General features: G+C 41.4%; 1 protein-coding gene across 2 annotated transcripts in view; it reads left to right on the top strand.

Annotated features, from left to right (window-relative positions):
• Positions 1-19,731, top strand: part of PGBD5 (piggyBac transposable element derived 5) — a 66,381-nt gene that overhangs the window by 11,551 nt on the left and 35,099 nt on the right. For both annotated transcript variants that reach the window (XR_005256354.1, XM_038132232.1), the window contains exon 2: positions 12,547-12,974. Coding sequence is in view for 1 of the 2 variants with exons in the window: in XM_038132232.1 (XP_037988160.1) it covers positions 12,547-12,974 (428 nt within the window). In the remaining variant the exon portion in view is untranslated. The remainder of the gene's footprint in view (positions 1-12,546; positions 12,975-19,731) is intronic.

Below are 19,731 nucleotides of genomic sequence, written 5' to 3'. Positions count from 1 at the left end.
AAAAGGGGTGTGAGTTCAGCCAGCAGTACCAAAACCTGTAATCCCTCTAGACTCGGGTAAATTCAAAATACATTGAACTATGTTGAGTGCAAATAGTAGTGCAGGCACCTAACTGCTTTTTGGGGACAGATGGGTGTAAAATAGTTAGCTGTGGATATTTTTGAGTTGGTACTGTCAAAGTGGGTAATGAATATGAAATGGTTTTAGAAATATGAAATGGACTTGACACTGTTAATGTGACACTGTTGTTGACATTATACTAGTTTTTAACTGTCTCTCCTTTCTTTCTTTCTTTCTTTCTTGTTTTTTTTTTTTTTTTTTTTTTTTAGCTGCTGGCTATCTCTCCCTGAATCAATGAAAAGAAACTAAGTGGGCATTAGTTTTTTTCTAAAAGCAGCCACTTGTATCATATGATGAAGCAGAAACGTTTGATAGCATTTTATGGACATATATTGCAGGAGAGTGAGCAAGATGTTTAAATAAAAACTGCTTTTTTTCAGGTCTTTTGCTGAAAGGTTGACTCAGAAGGGGTCTGAGTACTGACCTGGAGCAGCTTGACATTGAGCAGTGCACTGCCAATTGCTCTAATGTCAGCTTTCTTCCTAAGATAAAAGGGTGATGGGATTCTTTTTTTGTAAGCTGAAATGGGCAGCTAAAGGGAGAATCCTTCAGCACAATACTTTAATCAGAAAAGGAACAAGAAGTAAGTGTAACAAAAGCTGCTCAAAACTTTACTTTTAAACTTTCAGTTTCTACTGAATCCTTTTAATCTGTACTATAACCTCTTTCTAACCTGCCCTTCTGTGCTGCAGCATTTAGTTTCTCTAATTGTATTTTGCTTTCTCAAATCTTCTCCTGTCATAAAAATGAACGTTTCTCTTATACCTTAACATAGGTTCTACCAATACTTCCCATTTTAACATCTTGTTCTTAGTCATTATGAAACTTCCTTTTTTTTTATTCTCTGGGCTCTGCTGGATACCATGTCTTCACTGTTCTTGTTAAAATTGCAGGTAGTCAGGGGCAGGAGTGCATCAGATTTTGCTTCTTAGTAAGCCAGGCTTTGTGCAATTTTGTTCTGCCCCATGTCCATTCTTGTGGGATGAGAAGGTAAAGGTCTTCCAGATATTGAGTCCTTACCTAAGCTAGGGGAAGATAGCTGATGGGGTCACAGCCTTTTGAATTGCCCTTGCTGAAAGATGGCTCACTTGAGTTCAATCTTTGTTAGACAGCACATTTGTAGTAAGAAGAGCTTGTAGGCTCCAACAGCATCCAACAGCAGTTGATGTTGAGATGTGAAGTCATGTGAAACCAGGCTCTGCCTGTTCTTGCCTCACAGTGTGGCATAAAGATAATAGCTGGTACTTCTAACATAACAAAATTATGGCCAGGTGTTCTTGACCACATTGCTCACCCAGCTTGCTACAGCTGATGCTCCAGATCTGCTTTTGTGGGAGATACAATATGTGAACTGCCAAACCCACCACAGCATCTAACGTGGCATTAAAAAGCTGTCAGGAATGCAGTACACAACTCAACAAAATCCGAGTTCAGATCTGGTAGTTCATATGGGTTTGGTTATCCCATGATTATTCAGTTCAGATCTGATAGTTCATATGGGTTTGGTTATCCCATGATTATTCAGTTCACATCTGATAGTTCATATAGGTTTGGTTATCCCATGATTATTCAGTCTTCTTTTTGGATGAAGGTTGCACTTCAGGAGTGTCAGCTGCCCCCGGTTGGAGTTTTGAGTTAGCATTTTATTGTGTCTGAGTTGTGAGTGCATCTGTGCTCTTGCTGCCTAATAGAAGAGACCAGTGCAGTTTTAGAGGCTAATGCCCAGAGTGATGGGCCCAATTCTTTCTAGCAAGCATTTAAGGAATATTCTCCCTTCTCCATCACCTGTATTGGCAGGAGTGGGGATTGCTTTTCCTGTGTCTGGTTCTTCACTCACTTTGTGACATGTACCCTGTAGTCCCTTATTTGCCAGACATTGGTTCTAGAGGCTGGAGGGTGTGACCAAAATCAAGTGATATTTTCTATAAAGAAAGCAAAATGTTATGGTTTTTATAAGCAGTTTTGGTGTAGCTGTTGCTTTTCTTTTCCTCATTGAGGCTAGCTGAACTCAGTGTTCTACATACTGGTGGATCTTGAATGCTTCCCAAAGAAAGGAGACACGAAAGTTTATTTTAAGTTTTGCTTTCTCTGACTACTGCTGTCGAGAGTCATTGTTAGCTACCTTGTTTGTAATTTAGAAGAGAGAGGAGAAAGTAAGTTTTTAAACTCAAGTAGAAAAAAGAGCTTTTTCTAAGCAGAGTTTCAAGTACCTCTTTTGCTGTGTCTTCAAGGACTCCGTACTATACTTGCCAATATTCATTCTTCTGAAGTTATTTCTGTGTTTTATTATGGACTGCATCACTTGACATTGTAATACTTATACCGTTAAGTCATTTGTGTTGGAGCAATCCTAGGCTAGAAGAAGTATGCTTATTCTCACTTCAAAAACATGTACTTCAGGGTAGTGTTGCACTGATGCCTAAGAATAATTTGATCACTGTAGTTTAAAGTTAAGTATCTGCCTCAAATGGTTTTTGCTGTGCCGGAGTGAAAAGACCCTAGAAGAGGTTACTATTGTCAAACTGTAGCTTCAAAAATTTCTTAGAAGACATCCCTTTTGATGTTTATTGAAAGTACAACCTGTTTGCTTCATATCGTCACAACAGCAGAATGGTATCAGATCTGAGTGGTAGGAACCAACATTAAATCCCTTAATCAAAAGGAAAAATCCATGCTTCCTGAAGAACATGAGTTCCAATTTGCTTGCTAGGGTTTGCAAAGAGTGAGCAAAATCTGTGGTGGTCATAAGGCTCAGGAAGGGGGACAAAGTGGCTGCAGGATAGACTACAAAGGATTTTCATGGTAAAAAGGCACTCCCCTTTTTTCCTGCCATGACACATATTACAGCCTCAGTCTTGCTTTTAGGATTAATAATTTGTATGGCTGACTGCAAAATGAGTGTCTACTCTAGAAGCCTGTTTCTGCTGGAGAAAAACACAAGGCTCTTACACATCCTCTTGATTTGCAAGTGACACAAATTAAAATTCAAAGGGGAGTGTCAAGGGATGTAAATATAGTGCATTATTCTTTGAATCCAGAGATGCATATCAGTGTACTGATGCATAGGTGGTAATATCTTAGTGATATGTGACATATGACTTGCATGATACGTATTTCTTTCGTGACATGAGAAGTGTTATACCAATGCAGAAGGACCTTTGACTGATTGATGCCACCACTCCCCTGTTCTTACAAGAAGACCGTTTTCTTAAAGGACAAAGGGAAATTACTCCTTTTTATATTGATGTAAAACCTACACGTAGATCAGCTGAAGCTTATAGGATTTGAGCACACATTCAGCTCTCTGCTGAAAAAAAGGGTGAACTGTATCTGCTAGGAACTGGAAGGGCTGTGTAAAGAAATAAATCTGTCTATGATACGTATCCTGCATGTGGTAAGAAGATTAGGGATGTTGATGTACGTGGTATATAGAAGTCATTTATTGAACTTTCCAACTGCTTGCCTATTTTGAGTTGAGATGTTCAGACAGCCTGCATCACTGGTCACTTCTTAGGGCAGCAGAACAAGCATAGAAAAAGACAGTCTAACAACAGGGGCAGTAATAAAAGATCAAAAGGAAAACAAAAAGCACACAAAGTGATACTGTGCATATGTAAAGTCCTGACCCTAGCAAGGATTTCAAATACATGACTTCTACTTTGCATCTTAGGTGTCCTAAGAAAATATTAAGATTTTTCATCTGTCTCTAAGCCTAATGCAGAGAACATGTGGATTGTCCCAAGATTTTTGAGGTTGTTGAGGAGGAACATGGAGAATATAAAGCAAGGAAATCACAAATTTAAAAGTAGGTGTGTAAGTGCAGATGCAGTATGGAGTGATGAGAGCTCCTTTGCCTCTTAATCTAAGGTGATGACAGCAGAGAAGGCTTTTCTTACTAAGTGGTTGATGAAAATCAACTAGAAATGCAAGTGCACGCTTTCCTACAGAGAGCAGTAAAATCCAAGGGAGACTGGTACAACCTAAAAGAAACAGGTTTGAAAAAGCCTGAATATTATCCCCATGCAGCGCCTGTCACCAGCCTCCTTGGCAGATTCCAGATTTTGAACTCTTCTAGCAGATCTGCAGCGTCACCCTGCTGGTCACCCTTTCCCAAGTGGGTGCTGCAGTAGATGCTTGTCAGAAGTAGCATTAAATACTTTGGGGACTATGTGCTTACCCCTAACAACTAATCTCTGTCTTCTCCTGGAAGAGCCTGTTGCTGCTGGGAAGCAATTGCAGAGATCAGTACTGTCTGTAGCTACCTTAGTTCAGATGGACATGAATCATTAGGAGGTTCTGTACTGACATTAATGTTCATGCATTATAAGGTTGTTTCCAATGCTTTACTGAACTGTCTGGATTTCTGGTTGCTGTATTTTTTTTTCTCTTTTCTTAAATAACTAATTTTGAACAAAACAGAAAGCCATTTCTTTGTGAGACTTACTCAAAAACTGGAGGTTCATTTTTCAATGGCATATGTGTGTATTGTATGTAAAAGGTGGGAGTTGATGTGAAGGCTTTCAGTATCTCATTAGCTGGTCATTTATACTGACTTGTTGACTTTTATTTACGAAACATAAATAAGATATTCTGCTGATTTGCTTTAAAAACATATCAGGCTATTTTCCCTCCTTCAAACACAAAAGCCCTACCTTTCAAGGCACATCAAATATTGCTGATGCTTAAGGTGGATTTTTACTTTAAATTTCTGGAAAGGAGCAAGTTGCTTGGGACTAATGGTATTTGTGACCAGTGTTTATTAGAACAGACCAGGAGCCTGGGAAAGAAAGATGGGATGGTGGGATTGCTCCTGCAAGAGTTGGCAGTGCAGGAGAGGAGTCCCCCCATGGAAGCATCCCAAAGCAATCTTCTGGGATTTAGTTATGAAGGTCACCCTGCTGGTAATGGGAATTGTGCTGACAAAACTCTCCATGCTGCTTTGTGCAGTTATTTCATAAATGTGCACAGCTGTGCCCACAGACAGATGTGTAGCTGCTAGGTGATCTACTAAAAGCTGTATGACAGGTGGATGAAGTCAGCACATCGATGGTCATCTCTGATCTGCTAGATATGCCCAGTGTCAGCTGGGCTGCCAGGAGCAATGCAGTAAAATGTTAATAGAAAGCTACAGTGGCAAAAAGAGCACAGTGGACTATTGCCATGGAAGCTGCTGCAACAGGAATTCCCCTGAGGAGGAGCATATGCAGTCCCACAGCCAAATAATGTGCAAAGAATTATGTAAACTGACACAATGCGGTACTACTTCAGCATTGACTCTGCTGCTTTAAGGTCTTTGGCTTTTGGAAATTATTTTAACCCTAAGACCTCATACCAGTGTTTTGGGAGGTTCTGTTGGATGTTAGAAAAATGGTGATTGGTAGATTGCAAGATCTCACCACAGAAATTAGGTATATAATTAAAGGTGTCAACATCAGCTGCAGTCGGCTGTTTATTCTTTGTACTTGTCACAGCTTGAAAGCTTTGTAGCTTTAAAACATGATGGTAAACGCAAATAAATATTCTCTTAATTAAACAGTTTTTTTACCATGGCTTAAATTTAGAACAAGTCACACTTCCATGGAAGACTGCCATGTTCTCATTCTCAGACCAGTGCTGTTGGTGGTAAAACATGCATTTGATCAATGAGAAAGGTGTAAGTCCTGCCTGCTTGATCTCTGGAAAATGCCCCAAAATTTAGTTGTTCTTCTACAGTGTCTTATCACACAAAGTAATCTACTGAGTGACGGCCAAAATTATTTACTCTTGGTATCCCAGTCTCAATCCCCCATTGACGTTCTTCACCTTTTGCAGGCTGAACTGCCAGCACATTGCAGTATGGAGGAGAAATGGGCAGGGTGCCTTTGTTATCACCCCAGGCTTTGGAAGGTCACTATTGCATTGGGGAGGAGACTGTCTTGTGTTTGGTGGAACAGTGCATCCCTCATCCCTGACCTATGCCAGGCTGACCTGCTACACTTGATGCTCAAAGATTTTGCTATAATGCTTTAAAAAGCTGAGTGACAAGTCTGGATCCAGTACACAGCACAGAAACAAGCTGAATTGCAGGAAGTTCCTTAGTTTGCTAAATACTTCATTAATTTTACTGTTTTATTTTCTAAATAAGTTCTCTATTTAATTTATCACTAACTCAGTGCTGCTTGCTGTGGAGACCAGGGACTCTTAGGACCAGAGTCAGCATGGAGTAGCTGTGTGCTGGTTTTCAGTCCACTTTCATTTGTCCTTGGATTGCTTCTAGACACAGCTCTTAATGCTCTCTATGGATAAAAGTCAGACTGCAGTCTGTGGATCGCGTTATTGCTGACGCTGTGAAGAAAACAATCCTTTTTAATGCCGGGGAGGGAAGAGAAAGTGGCCTTTCAGAGAAGCTGTTTGGAACAATTTTTTGACTACGGTTATTACGTGCAGCCGTGGAGGCATTGTCAAAGGATTATTTATAAGGTTGGAAGAGTGCAGGCAAATCACACTTTGCTAAATAGCTTGGAATAGACTTACTGAAACTAAATGTAGAGCAGAAGTGCGGCTACTGAGTGCCCACGCAAGGGTGCAAAGTAAGTTTCTGTAAAGGTGACCTTGCAAAAACTTACCCAGAAGCATGGGCTGCTGAGAGTGAGCCTTTATAGTCTACAAAAAGAACCATCTTTGGAAGGACTATGTCCAGTTTCTTCTTTCTAAGCCAAGACTGTTTGCCTGGGAGGTGTTGACTTTTTTTATTGCCTCTTCCTATACTGGCTTTCAACTCCAAGCAATACCACGGTATGGATCATGTTTTCATCATTTATTCTTGCTGATTCTTCTCACCATTGAATTCTTGTGCAAGGCAGTCCCTAAAGGAAGCTAAGGTTTGTCTACCAAAATAACAGATGCAGACATCTACTCACACAAAATACTGGTCAGAACCACAGTTGGTATATATTAGGATGATGCCTTTGACTTAGCAAAGTAGGCCTGTCACTGAAGCTTTGCTTTTGCTAATGAAGATGAACATGCAGTATAATATCCTAAAAATCTGGATGCTTGCTGCCCAGTTCCTACAGGAGAGCAGTCTCTGAAATAAACTGGAATAAAACTCAGAAAAGAAGTGTTAAGTGAGCTTACTTCAAGCTGTCTTGACAGGCTTGCTGTAATGCTGTCAAACCAGCTATGGTTTGAGGATGGTCTGATGTACATTTCCAGGCCATTAAGAATAGAGCTGATGTGAAGACTGATTTTCTGGCAAGCCAGATAAGCTCCAGTGCTTCCAAAGGTTGCATGAGGAAACTTAGTGTAAACAGAAATTCTGAAAAATATTCACTTGGGAAATATTAAAACATCATTTTTTGTTTTCTTGCCTTTTTTTATTTTTTAGCTCTTTATAATGCTCCCTACACATTGAAAAATATGAGAAATTGTTTTAACTGTCTGTCATATTTCATTCATTGACACCTTCCATAAAGATGTCATGATTTTTTTGATGGATGAGTATTTTCTGATGAAAAGCTTGTCAGCATTTTTTTATGTTCTCTAAATAAGACCCAAAAATCATGTTGTGCACTTTTGCAAAGGTTACTTGTCAGGAATATAAAACAGTTTCTAATTGCTTGGACTTAGGAAAAAGGAATTAATTGGCTTTTTAGACTTTGATTTTTGAAGACTGTACCACATATTGGAGAAGAAGGTACTTCCCAATGGCCAAAAAAAAAGTTTCTGGATTGATTTTTTTTTGAGGTATGTATCTGCATATAATACACTTAATGTGCTATTCTCATAAGTGGCTATAAATTGTTAGATTTTTCCTCAAAGAAGACATTAAAATTACTTCTAAATTCTTGAAGTGATACTTCTACCACTCCTGTTCCTGATTTGGGAGTATTGGAGTCTGCCAAGCTATTAATGAAGTTGCATTAGTTTCAAAATCAGCTGTGATTAGCTCTGCACAAGGTTTTTTTACAAACCATGCAATTTGGGTTATTATACATGGGGTAACACCTGAGCCTGTCAGAGTAATGGATCTTTTACTGTGGGCCTTGATTGCAGTTTGAATGAGAGCAGAGTCTTTTGCACAGCAGAGCAAAAGAACTTTCTTTCACTGTGTTTTCTCCTTACATATCTGATTTATCCTGCCCAAAATAATGATGCTTTTGACCTTCTTAAGATTTGTATACTATGTTGTAAGCACTGATGGGTTACAGTACGTTTTGAAACTTTCCATCTTTTGGCCATCGCTTATTCTGAGTCTGTGAACTCTGAGCTACTAAATTACAGGTTGGTAATCAGAACAGAAAAAATGGGAAAGGATACATGAACCTTTTTAAAATGCTCTCAAATTACTTAATTCTGCAAGCCATTTAAATAAGGAAAAAGCATTTGATTCACTTGGGATTCTTATTTTTTTCCTAATGTGTTGCTCAGTGAGGAAGACTAGAAAGGAATTGAAGCAGGAGAAGAATGTGACCAGTGAGGACCCATCCAAGAGAGAAGACCAGAGATTGTAGGACGACAAATAGGGGCTGCCTGAAGTTCCACCCGAACATTTTCTTAAATCGTTCTGGGTGTTCTGCAGTGGGTATGTTTGCTGAGGAGTTGAGTGTGCAGCCTGCTCTCTTGCTAGACAGCGGAGCCGGCGAGGCAGCTGCAGTTTGCCCTGAGCCAAGTTGAGCCAAAACGGGCTCTGCAATGCACACGCTCCAAGGACAAGGTGCCAGCTTCTGCTTCACTGCCGGATTGCCAGTACAGACACAAATGGCTTTTTGTGCTTAGTTTTTTCCGCTTATTTTGAGACTATTCTTACGAATGGAGATGTCTCCTTGTGGGAGACATTCCTTCTGAGTGCAGAAGAGAAAATGGATCCAACTAGTCAAAATAGCAGTAATGACTTGCAAGGTGGTTGCTGCGGATTGCACAGGCAAGTTCTTGCTGGCAGACAGAGTGAGAAGGAAGAGGAGCTTGTGTGTGTAGGCTGTATCATAACAGAAGTTGTTTGTTCTTTTCCACATCCTGCAAGGTCACTTAGACCAAGCCCAAAGTTGTGATGCTGGCATCTGTGCTGCCCAATCAGAGGTTACTCAGTAGAGCTCTGTCCCTGTCCTGACTGTGCACGGAATACTGGGTCTGGCTGCATGTTCAAACACTCCAAGAGTGCTAGTGCACTTTGTCTCTGTGATTTGTATTGGAAACCCTGACTGGCTTTTAAAGAAACCTTATGAAAGTAAATATCTTCTCCATGTAAACACTCTATAGCAGAGGAGAGAGAAAAATCTGAATTTTTACATACAGTCATAATTGTATAATCATTCTGAGAATAGACAAATAGGCAATGCCGCTCTTTTGTTTGTCTGAATAAAGCTTGAAAATGTAAACAGTGCATGTATGAAACACTGAACTCTTCATATCAGTATTTTTCGGGTAAGTGCCATTTAAGTCAGTGTAAAAATCCTTAAAAAGTACAAATTAGCCATTTAAGTTCCTTATGCAGACAGTTGGCTCTCTCTATGGGATATATTTGTGTATTTAGAAAGTCATATTTAAATATTTTAGGCTGATCATTAACTATGCAAAACTCAATTAATGTAAAAAATTCAGTTCTTTTCCTACTGAAAAGCAATGTCGCTCTTGTTGTAGTGCATATCAGTAAATTATGAATCAGTTGTGCTCACTTTGTCAATAAAAGCTCTTTTTTAAGACAATGAGATTATACAGGGGCTTTCATAATTTTATTTAATCAACAATTATGTTGATGTTTGAGTCAGACAGTGATTCAGCTTGCTCTTTTAGAGCTGTGTGGGTTCTGCATGACCACTGAGATACAAAGCTTGTATATTTATTTCAGGAAGGAGAGGAGGTAGCAGGTTCTCTGTGTCTGGAGCAGGACTGCTGGGTAAGGAAAGATTATTCTATCCCTTATACCTGTCAGGTTGTCATTATCACTTATCAAGGTAAACTTGTGCAGCAGCTGAAAATTTAGTTACACCAAAATTACATTTTTTGTGCTTCTGACTGCTCTTACCTCCCTGAAGATGGAGTCCAGCATGTACCTATTGTCCATATCCAAGAGTCTCAAGACGAATATATTTCACTTTGTAAGACTTAAAATTTTATGAATTCTTGTTTGCTGTAGGCAAGATTTATATCATTACTCCTACTCCCAGCTTCTGCTTCTGAAGCCAGGTATTTAAAAACTTTCTCTGTGTGCTACCTGAAAGGTTGCCTGAGCACTGGAGTTGAGTTCGATAGTTACTCAAGATTTCATATAAAACTAGGAATACACTCTGTTCCATGTGTTGTTATTAGAAAGCAATACCTATTGTAGAATATAAAAACTTGCTTAAGTTATGGGGAAGAATGAAGATACAGAATAGTGTATAGAGCATCTTTTGTGAGCTATAACAGTGCTAGCCAGTGCTAGCAGAAAATAAACCTCCTGATCAAAAGAAGAAAACATTTGTTAAGCAGCTTCATTATTGCACTAGCAGTTAAGGTGAAGTAAATATATCTATTCTAGCCCCATAGTTTTCACTTGATAATGAAAACCTTTTATCATTTAAACTGAATTTTCTGTTCTTACCAAGACATGGTTTGTGCGAGGCTCTTTCTTCTGGTCTTGCAATAATAGAGAATATGCTTTCAATGGAAAGCTTCTCAATCTCACAAATTAAAATTGGAAAGTAATCTTAAATAGATAGATTTTTTTTTTTTTAATCCAGTTTTGTCTGCTTTTTTGGCAATTTTTGCAATCTGGAAGTTTACAGTTTCAAAGTCTCGATGTTGTTTCAAAGTCTGTTTTTGCTGTCCTTCTAGTAGCTTAAGTTCACCAGAGTCCACCCAAACATTAAGGCTTAAGAGCAAGTCCAACCACCATATTTGTGTCATTCCTTGTAGTTCTGTTTCGTGGAAAAATTCTGCAAGCTGTAGTTGTTGCTGTAACTAGGAATGTGAACTGAGATACAAGGGTGCTGGAGAATACAACCTGAGCAAGGTGCTAGTGGATCTTAGCAGAGCCAGCTTGTGTGATGGTCAATCTCATGCTCTGATGCAGCTGGGAGAGCTGATGCGGAGATCCAGACAGCCCTGTAGTGCAAGAAAGACTTGCTCTTGTTGAGCAGAACTCTAAATGAGAAGCTGTATGCCTTCTCCTTTTGATTAGGAAGAGTATTTCAGACAGTCCCAGGGCTGAAGGCTGCTGGACTAAGGTGCAGTATTTCTTGGATCCAGCTCTTGGCTTGGGGTTATACTCATGACATTGTCTTTTTCACAGGGGTGTAGAGCTGTTTTTAGGTGCTCTGCTGTCTGCTGGGTTTGAAGAGGCTGCTCATCTCAGGGAATTGGTTTTCACTACTTCTGCAGAATAGAGAATGCTCCCTGCCCTTACCTGATAACTAAAACACTACTACGAGGTGCAAGCATGAAAACTACTACTATTGGAATGGAGCTTGATTAGTTTGTGGGAGGGATTAGAGGACAGAGGACTGTAAATACTGGTGTCTGCATCCCTGGTATTGTGGGTTTGATGTTCCTAATTCAGTTTAGTGTAATCTGGTGTCTGACTGGCTGACCTTGTAACACTGATACAGTGCTGCCAGCCCTTAGAGCCTCCTTTTTATCACCCTCCTCTTGTGGAGTAGTTGAAACTGGCAGAGAAGGAGCAAGATCAGTGAACTGCTAGAGTAATCACAGCATGGGACTGCAAGGCTTGTTACATTATGGGAGGAAGAGGACCACTGCATGCATTATGGTGCTAAAAATATTCCCTGTTATATGGGACAGTGACACTAGCCACATGGTAGCTGTGACTTGTTCTGGTAATGTGCTTTCTTGGGGATATCAGAGTGCAGGATAAAACTCCAATGTGGTGGCAGAGGCACAAAACTCAAAACCACATCGACCTTTATGTGACTCTGCGTGGAGCAGGAGAAGATATGAAAGTCACAGAATTATGACAATGAACTAGGCAGGATTTAGAGGTGCAGGAGGAAAGGTGGGATCAGGTTATAGAGCGTAGGAATTATGTCATCTGGGATGAGGGCACTCTCTGGAGGACTCACATTGCCCTTCTGGGCTGTTTGAAGGAAGGCACTGCTTTGACATGCATATGGACAAATAAAAGACTATCCAGAAAGAGTGCAAAACAGCTGCTGAGGATAAAAGTTGCAGATAACCTGTAAGTGGATAAATAAAATGCCTGCTTGTCTCATAGGCCCTCATGCTACAAAGTAATGAGCAGGCAGAGCAGAGGGAGAAACTTTTCAGAGTGTATGGTATCATACAGGAGGAAGAATATGGGGAGGAGTGGAAGTTTCCTGGTGAAGTCTGTCAGGCAATGGGTACATGCCATCATTTGCATGAGAAAAATTATTCATGCTTTTAATTTCTGGTGTTGGACCTGCCTTGTGGTGATCAGGAGTGTGCCTATCTTTCCTTCTTTTATCCTAGGTCCAACACGAAAAATGCCCCTGACTGCCAGTGCCATGGACTTTTTTCAGCTCTTTGTCCCTGACAATGTACTAAAGAATATGGTGGTCCAAACCAACATGTATGCAAAGAAATACCAGGAGAGGTTTGGTAGTGACGATGCCTGGATTGACGTCACCTTGACAGAAATGAAGGCCTTCTTAGGCTACATGATATCAACCAGCATCCACCACTGTGAATCTGTTCTCAGCATCTGGAGCAGTGGCTTCTACAGCAACAAGAGCATTGCACTTATCATGACACAATCAAGGTTTGAGAAGATTCTGAAGTACTTCCACATTGTGGCCTTCCGCTCGAGCCAGACAACGCATAGCCTCTACAAAATCCAGCCTTTTCTGGACTCTCTGCAGAATGGCTTTGACTCTGCTTTCAGACCTTCACAAGCCCAGGTAAGAGTTAAGCTGTTGGCAGGGAACATCTGACCTGTGTGCTCTGGTTGTCTCACTGGGACAGAAAGTGCACAGCACAGCTGCCTGCCCAGTGTGAAGCTGTGCTGCAGTGCCTCCATGAAGCAAGAGAGAAAGCAGCACTGTCCTGTGTGAGTGCTCATCAGTGTCTGTCAGTGCAGATGCCGAACAGGTTTCAGTGGGAATGGTGCCCTCTGAGCAGGAGGTGTTTGCTTTAGTGACCTAAACAAGCCTGAACACTTTTCAGTGAGGTTGGCACCAGTACATTTTGCTGTCCTGAGGATGGGAGGTTGCAGGTTGTGCAAGGGTAGAGGGGGCAGAGCTGGTGCACCTGGGCTGGAGGGAAGCAGGTTGAGTTGGATGGAGGAGTTGAATTTGCTAAGGTGGCTGTCCCTGACCTTAGCAGTAGGTGTTTGCTGTATGGTCCAGTAACACTGCTGCTTTCTCATGACTGAAAAGGGGGACAGGTGAAAATCTTTTAATATTCATCATAATCTGTTTAAACTTCGTTCAAGGCAAATTATCTGCTTTTGAAGCTGTTGCTACTGGTTATGTTCGGAAATCCAGAAAAAAAAAGGAATAAGCATGAAGTATGTTACTACTTGATATAACTTTTCAATCAATTCTCTATTTCCAGAATATAAATATTTCACATAGGCATCTGGAAAGGGTGTTGTGTCCATAGTCCTCTTTTTCTTCCTCCTTCCCTTCTGAAGCATCCCATTTTTGCCCACTGCACAAATTAATGAAGGCATAGATGCTGCACATCCATTGAAGTGTGCCTAAAATAAATGGCGAGTGATTACAGTTTATTTTATAGACAATAAAAATCATACCTATATAACCCATGAGAGCACAGCTGCCTAAAAAGCTGTTAAGGTAGAAAAGGGAGGAGGTAAGAGTGTTCTCACTAAGCTATGCAAGGCGTGTTTCCATTAAGACAAAACAGGCAGTGAGAAACATGGAATTGTTGGGACAATCTCCCTTAAAGATATGAAATCTAATCCTTATGGCTGCTGACTTCAATGGGCAGAAGATAAAGGCTTCAGAAATTGATCACTGTGTCTAATGCAAATGCTTATAATTGTGTGCTGTGGCACACACTGTGAGTGCAAATCCATTAAGGGATAAGATTTTATTTGCATGTATATCCTTCCTCCCATTCCCCATCCCGAGTACGGCTTGAGAACTGAATTGACAAAATCACAGCACCCTGTTTGCAGTGGCAAAACATCTAAGTCTTTACAAGCAAAATGTATTATTATCCTGAGCTTGGTAGGGAGATGCTACTTTAAAAAAATAAGGGGAAAGAAGTAGAGACAGCCCAGTTTTCTTCCTTCCTCCTCCACTTCTCTGCTCCTTTGTCAGTGTTTACGTCAGTGATTTCTATGCAGCATGTTTCACTGATATTGAGTGGAACAAAAAGCACTAAAATACAGCTTCAAAAATAACCCTTTGAGAAAGAATAAGGTTTTGAATCTGTTGTTAAAAATACCCTAGTGTACCTCAGTAGGCTTCTGGGGGATGTTCCAGGCCTCCTCCTGAAAGGAGCCTTGTGCATGACATCCTCCTGGGTGCCATCAGTCAGGGCAGCACACTACTTGTCTCAAGAGATGAGGGCCCCATCTGCTCAAAACAGCAGGAAAGACCTCTCCCTGCAAATTGTCTTGAATGCAGACTGCAGTGAACGTCAAACCTGGAATGCCCAGTGAGAAATACCAGAAATAATTAAAAATAATAAGCTAGTTGCACAGAAACAAATGGAAAGATGAGAGGAAAAAACCACTTAGATGGGCTTTTGTAAGTTCTGCCTCTGAAAGCCAGTTGGAAAGGGGGGGCCAGGTTGCTGTGATCAGTGATACCTAAAATCCCAAGTTCAGAATGGATTTGTTGCTTAAGGTACATCTGTATCTTAAACATGAAATTTGTGGTACCTGGGTGGCTTGTTGCTGACCCACAAGCTTTATACTACCTTCTTGTAAGTGGCATCAAACAGCTAAATCACAGTTCCTGTTGAATGCAGCAGAGCTGTTTGGGCTTATGGGTAGGGTTGTTACTGACCTTTTTCCTCTGGAGTGTGGAGTCACAGAACACAGATTAGGAAGATGCCATGTTTAACTCACCCCTATGGACAGAGCAGGGACAATCTGCATCCAGCAGGCAGTACAACATCGGCCTTCACAGTTCTTTTATAGATTTGCTCTTTTCTTTTTCAAGAGTTAGAAAAGATTCTTTAAGTGGAACTTCTGTCAGAAAATACTTAGGGTTTTTTTTTTCTTGTCTGTGACCCCTCCCCCCACCCAAATGTGCCTGTAAAAATAACACCACAGTTGCTATGAAAGGAAACAGGGAGAAAGAACTATGCCAGTATACCAAAACAAAGAAAACAATCTAGTGAATTATAATTATTTTGCTAAATATACTCAGCAAACAAAAGGAAATAATTACTCTCCAGCTTATGAAGGAATTGAAAGCCCAGAACATTTTAATTGTGCATCAGCAGTGCTAGCTGTAGTTTCTGAAGTTAAAAAAATGGTGTTCTGACCTAGATTGGTAAGAAAAAAAAAAAAGACAGGAATATTCTTTGCATCTTACCCCTCCTCAGCATCATCTGTATAAATAAACACTGCCTCTACCTGAGCAACAAGAGGTGGTGATTTGAGTCTGTTCTTGTAAGCAGTGTTATTTCTTTGCTACTTAGCTTTGTAGCTGTGCTAGTGTCTGCAAGCCTGAAGGCAGGGAGGATGCCCTGCCTGCACTTGGGAGGTATAGAGCAACAAATTCAAGGGTACTCACCTGCCAAGGATATACACTGAATTCCAGAAACCAGAGGAGTTAGGGAAAATAACATCACTGCTCAAATATCCTTCTGTGCCTGCTGAGTGTTTACATGCTCATCAGCAGGATGTGGCTAGACAGGATTGCTGTCTCTGGCTGCCCCTGACTGGTACGGGAGAGGTCAGGAGCATAACTCCAGGTTCTCTCTGCTTCCTTCCCCCTCTAAAGTACCTTCTCTTTGATGTTTTGGAACCAAACATTCAGATTTTGCATCTGCCCAGTGAAAAATCAGCTGGGAACAGTCACCAGCAGGACTGAATCCCCTGGCAAAAAAGAGAGATGTAAGTCCAACCTCTCGCTCCAAGGGCACGGTGCTCAACTTTGGCCAATTACTGGGCAGCTTCTTTGTGCCTCACTCTTGGTGGTATCATAGGGTACAGCTAAGCAGTTTCAACATAGCTCTTCCAAACCTGCTCACAGCTTCAGATGACAGCCTCTTTGAAAACACAGAGGGGCAGAAACAGGCTAGTCAACCTGCTTTTCTGTCCTCATGCATAAGTGTTCATTTGATGTTGGGTATTTCCTAATTATAAGACCTTGCTTGTGCTGTACCACTATATTTCAGATTTCCTGCTCTCAAAATGATTCTTTAGGAGTTGAGGGTGCTGGTCTCAAATGTGAATCATTCTATCTTAGAGCTTCTGTGAGTGTGACACAAATACACAAATATTCAGATAATGCTGGCCAAGTATAAGACGTTGAGCAAGAGAAAGGCAGACAGAGGAGCAATAAGAATATTGAGTAGCTAGGTAAATTTCAGATATCTTGTAGCTCTTGGCCAGTTGATCCTTTCATGGAGCCAGATTTTAGGGAGAGTTTGGCAACAGAAAAATGATGAAACTTCATTGCTATTTTTAAATTACCTAATGGTAATGGAGTGCTGTAAGAACTGACTTTTTGTTTTTTAAGAGGATTGATTGATGACTGAACAAATGGGCAGAGGAATCATGGCTCCACTGGAGGTCAGAGTTAACCTTTGAATGATGGCAGAGAGGAGCTGTAAAATGTAGATAGGCCAAGCGGGACTTCAAAAATGAGAAGAGAAAGAATCTGATATACTGGAGAAGAGCTACGATAGAGAAATAAAGAAATGTGATGTGGTCAGTGTGATGGACTAGGAAAATGGCTTTCCAGCAGCAGTCTGTAGAAGATTGCCATATGTTGAGTAAAACTGCTGCAGGAGGATTGAGGGGTTTGGATGTAAACTTGTCTGGTTGGGTGGGTAGTTACTCTAAAGTGAGTGCCATTTTAGAGCTCTTACTCAGAAAGCATGGAAAATGCAGGCATTGCCTGCCTGAGGAGATTTTGCAAGTAGGAGGTAGAGACTGACATTCAGATTCACTAGCCAGTGATATCTGCAGCAGGAGGAGAGGGATGTCTGCAATGACCAAAAAAGGAAATACTGAGGGGTTCTTAAGGGAAGGGAGATGCTCTCAAATGCAGCATAATGAAATCAGAACTGGCAGCTAGATATACAAGCAGAGATGTCAGACACAAGCAAGAGAGTTTAGGTTAGACAGGAGGAGCTTTGGAGCAGAAAGGCAGAAGCATGAGCTACCCTTGCAGGAGGAATGACTGACTGTGCATCCAGACACAGTTACCAAGGGCCTCTGCAATTGGATGGTGCCCACCAAAAGCCAGAGACAAGGCAAGCTAAGGCAGCTTCTCCAGGAGACAGGCTGAAGAGACAGCCTGTGTTGTGGATGGCCATGGAGCTCAGGGGGAGATGTTTCCCAGATAGATGTATTATCTAAGTATATGGAGCCAAGGAGTTCCAAGTACAAAAGATTTAGTGATTCAGGGCTTTGTCTACAAGCCTGTTTGGGCTGTGGTGAGAGAGGATGGGTGGAATTTTGGTGTGGAAAGAACATTGGAAAAGGTCTAAAATGGAGAAGAAAGAAAGGACCTCCTGACAGTGGCTGTTTTGTTCTGTGAGACTGAGCAATTGATGAAGTCCCATCTTGGAGTCTTGCCTTTGCAACACTTGGAGTGCAAATACATATTGGGGGGGAAACAAAGAGTGAAGGTTTGGCAGGTAGATCTATCAGGGATAAGGATTACTATAAAGAAGGGAGAGGAAAGGAGAAAGGAAAGGGATACCAGTGGGGGAGCAAAGCAACTAGATGAAGAGCTTCTGAGATCTGAACAGAACTGGGAATTTGAGAGAAGAGAATGGGGATGATTTCTCTGAAGAAATCCACAAACTATCTTGCATCATAGGAAGTCAGAATAGGAAGAGGGAGGCACTTAGGGAGTGAGAAAAAGATGGTGAAGAGGCGGCCAGGAATACGTGTAGGAGTAATTAAGCCTGAAAGTAGATTTTTATCAAGGAAGATGAGAAGCAGGAAAGAATATGCCATAAGGGCAGTAAGCTCACTCCTGTAAAAGTGTGTTTTGCATCAACAGCAAGAATGGGGAATAGAGAGGGAGCAAATATAACTTTTTGTGTGGGGATTTGGCAAATAGTTGGATTTGAGATTACAGGAAAAGCAGGGAGGCTGAGAATACAGGAGGGTGAACAAACTAATAGGATGGGCCAGTAGTAACAGGGCTAACTTTGTCCTAAAAACACCATGTCAGTGCCAGGGGCAGGCACAGCCCATAGAGTGCCTTGCTTGCAAAGTTCTTTGCAGTGGTTGCGTGTGGAGGGGTGAAAACCCCTTGTCCCCTGTCACCCTGATTTTCTAAGACTTTGCTAAGCCTTCTGATGTTTGCATTCTTGTAACAAACTTTCTCACACAGTTCTGTAAACAACTTATGTTTTGCATTCTTTCATGGAGGAGGAGAGAATTGATGGACTCTTGGTCTGTCCAGTGTCATTGGAGAGGTGGCACTGTCACCCTCCAATCCACTGTCACTTTTGGAAAACTATAAATGTTGGAGTCAGAAAATAAAGGGCCCTCTTTTTTGTTCACCTGGAGAGCAGCAGTGTCCGTGTCGTTTTTTCGTGTCGTATTACGACAGTCCCCCACTCTCTGAAGGAAGTTCCAGGGTTTTCAGTTCATTTTCCTTGCCTGTCCACATTTTGTCTTTGCAGCGACAGCAGATCTTTCCCTAGTCTGTTCACCTCTTTATTCCCTCTTCACAAAAGTTGAGTTGGAACTTACAGAGAAATTACTTAAATTCAGTACAGAGGAACAAAGGAGGGAAGGCAGGGCTGAGCATGGGCAGGAAGAGAAGGAAGATGGAGAGAGGTGTTAAATATTCAGATTTGCTTTCTAGATGTAAGGCTGACAGGCCTTACTGTGTCATAGAAGGCAGAAAGAGTGTGAAGGGTAAACAGGGTGCAGTAGAGCTGCTGTGAGGAGAGTTGATGCTGTGGTGCAGAGGGAAGGAAGCTAATGGCAGAGGGTAGAAGATATCCTAAGGTGATGCTTATACAGCCTTTTCTTTCTGCTGCTCTCCATCCTACAGCAGGGGAGATTATAACAGTGGAACCACACCACTCAATGGGATCTAGCAGGTAAGAGAGCCTTTCCAGAAGCTGAGAAATTCTTGAGCATGTATCCAACCCTGTCCCAAGGATGTGCTCCTCCCCTCTGCTCTTGAGAAGCAGAAAGGCAAAAGCCAATGAGGGCAAGTTTAATTTTTGCAAAATGCTGTTCAGAATCCTCTGAGGCAGAAGTGGGAAATGCCCCAGATGGCCTTTAGATAGGGAGGGTTGTGTTCTGTGTGGACCTTGAGAGAGGAAGATTTGGCTTCAGAGGGGAAGCAAGGCAGCTGCAGCTGCAAGACCAAATAGCTTTGTGTGCAGCTCTCCTTGCTCTCATCTGCATTGTGGTGTATAATTTGAACATTTTGCAAGAGTGCTTTCAGATGGTCCTGTGAATGTTTCATGAGTCATTAAGAAATGGAGTGTGTATGAATGACGGTGTGCCGCCATCACTGTGTGGGGAGGCCA

The sequence above is a fragment of the Motacilla alba genome, chromosome 3 (genome assembly GCF_015832195.1).
Source record: "Motacilla alba alba isolate MOTALB_02 chromosome 3, Motacilla_alba_V1.0_pri, whole genome shotgun sequence".
NCBI classification, from domain to species: Eukaryota; Metazoa; Chordata; class Aves; order Passeriformes; family Motacillidae; genus Motacilla; species Motacilla alba.
This window is presented reverse-complemented; position numbering and strand designations above follow the sequence as displayed.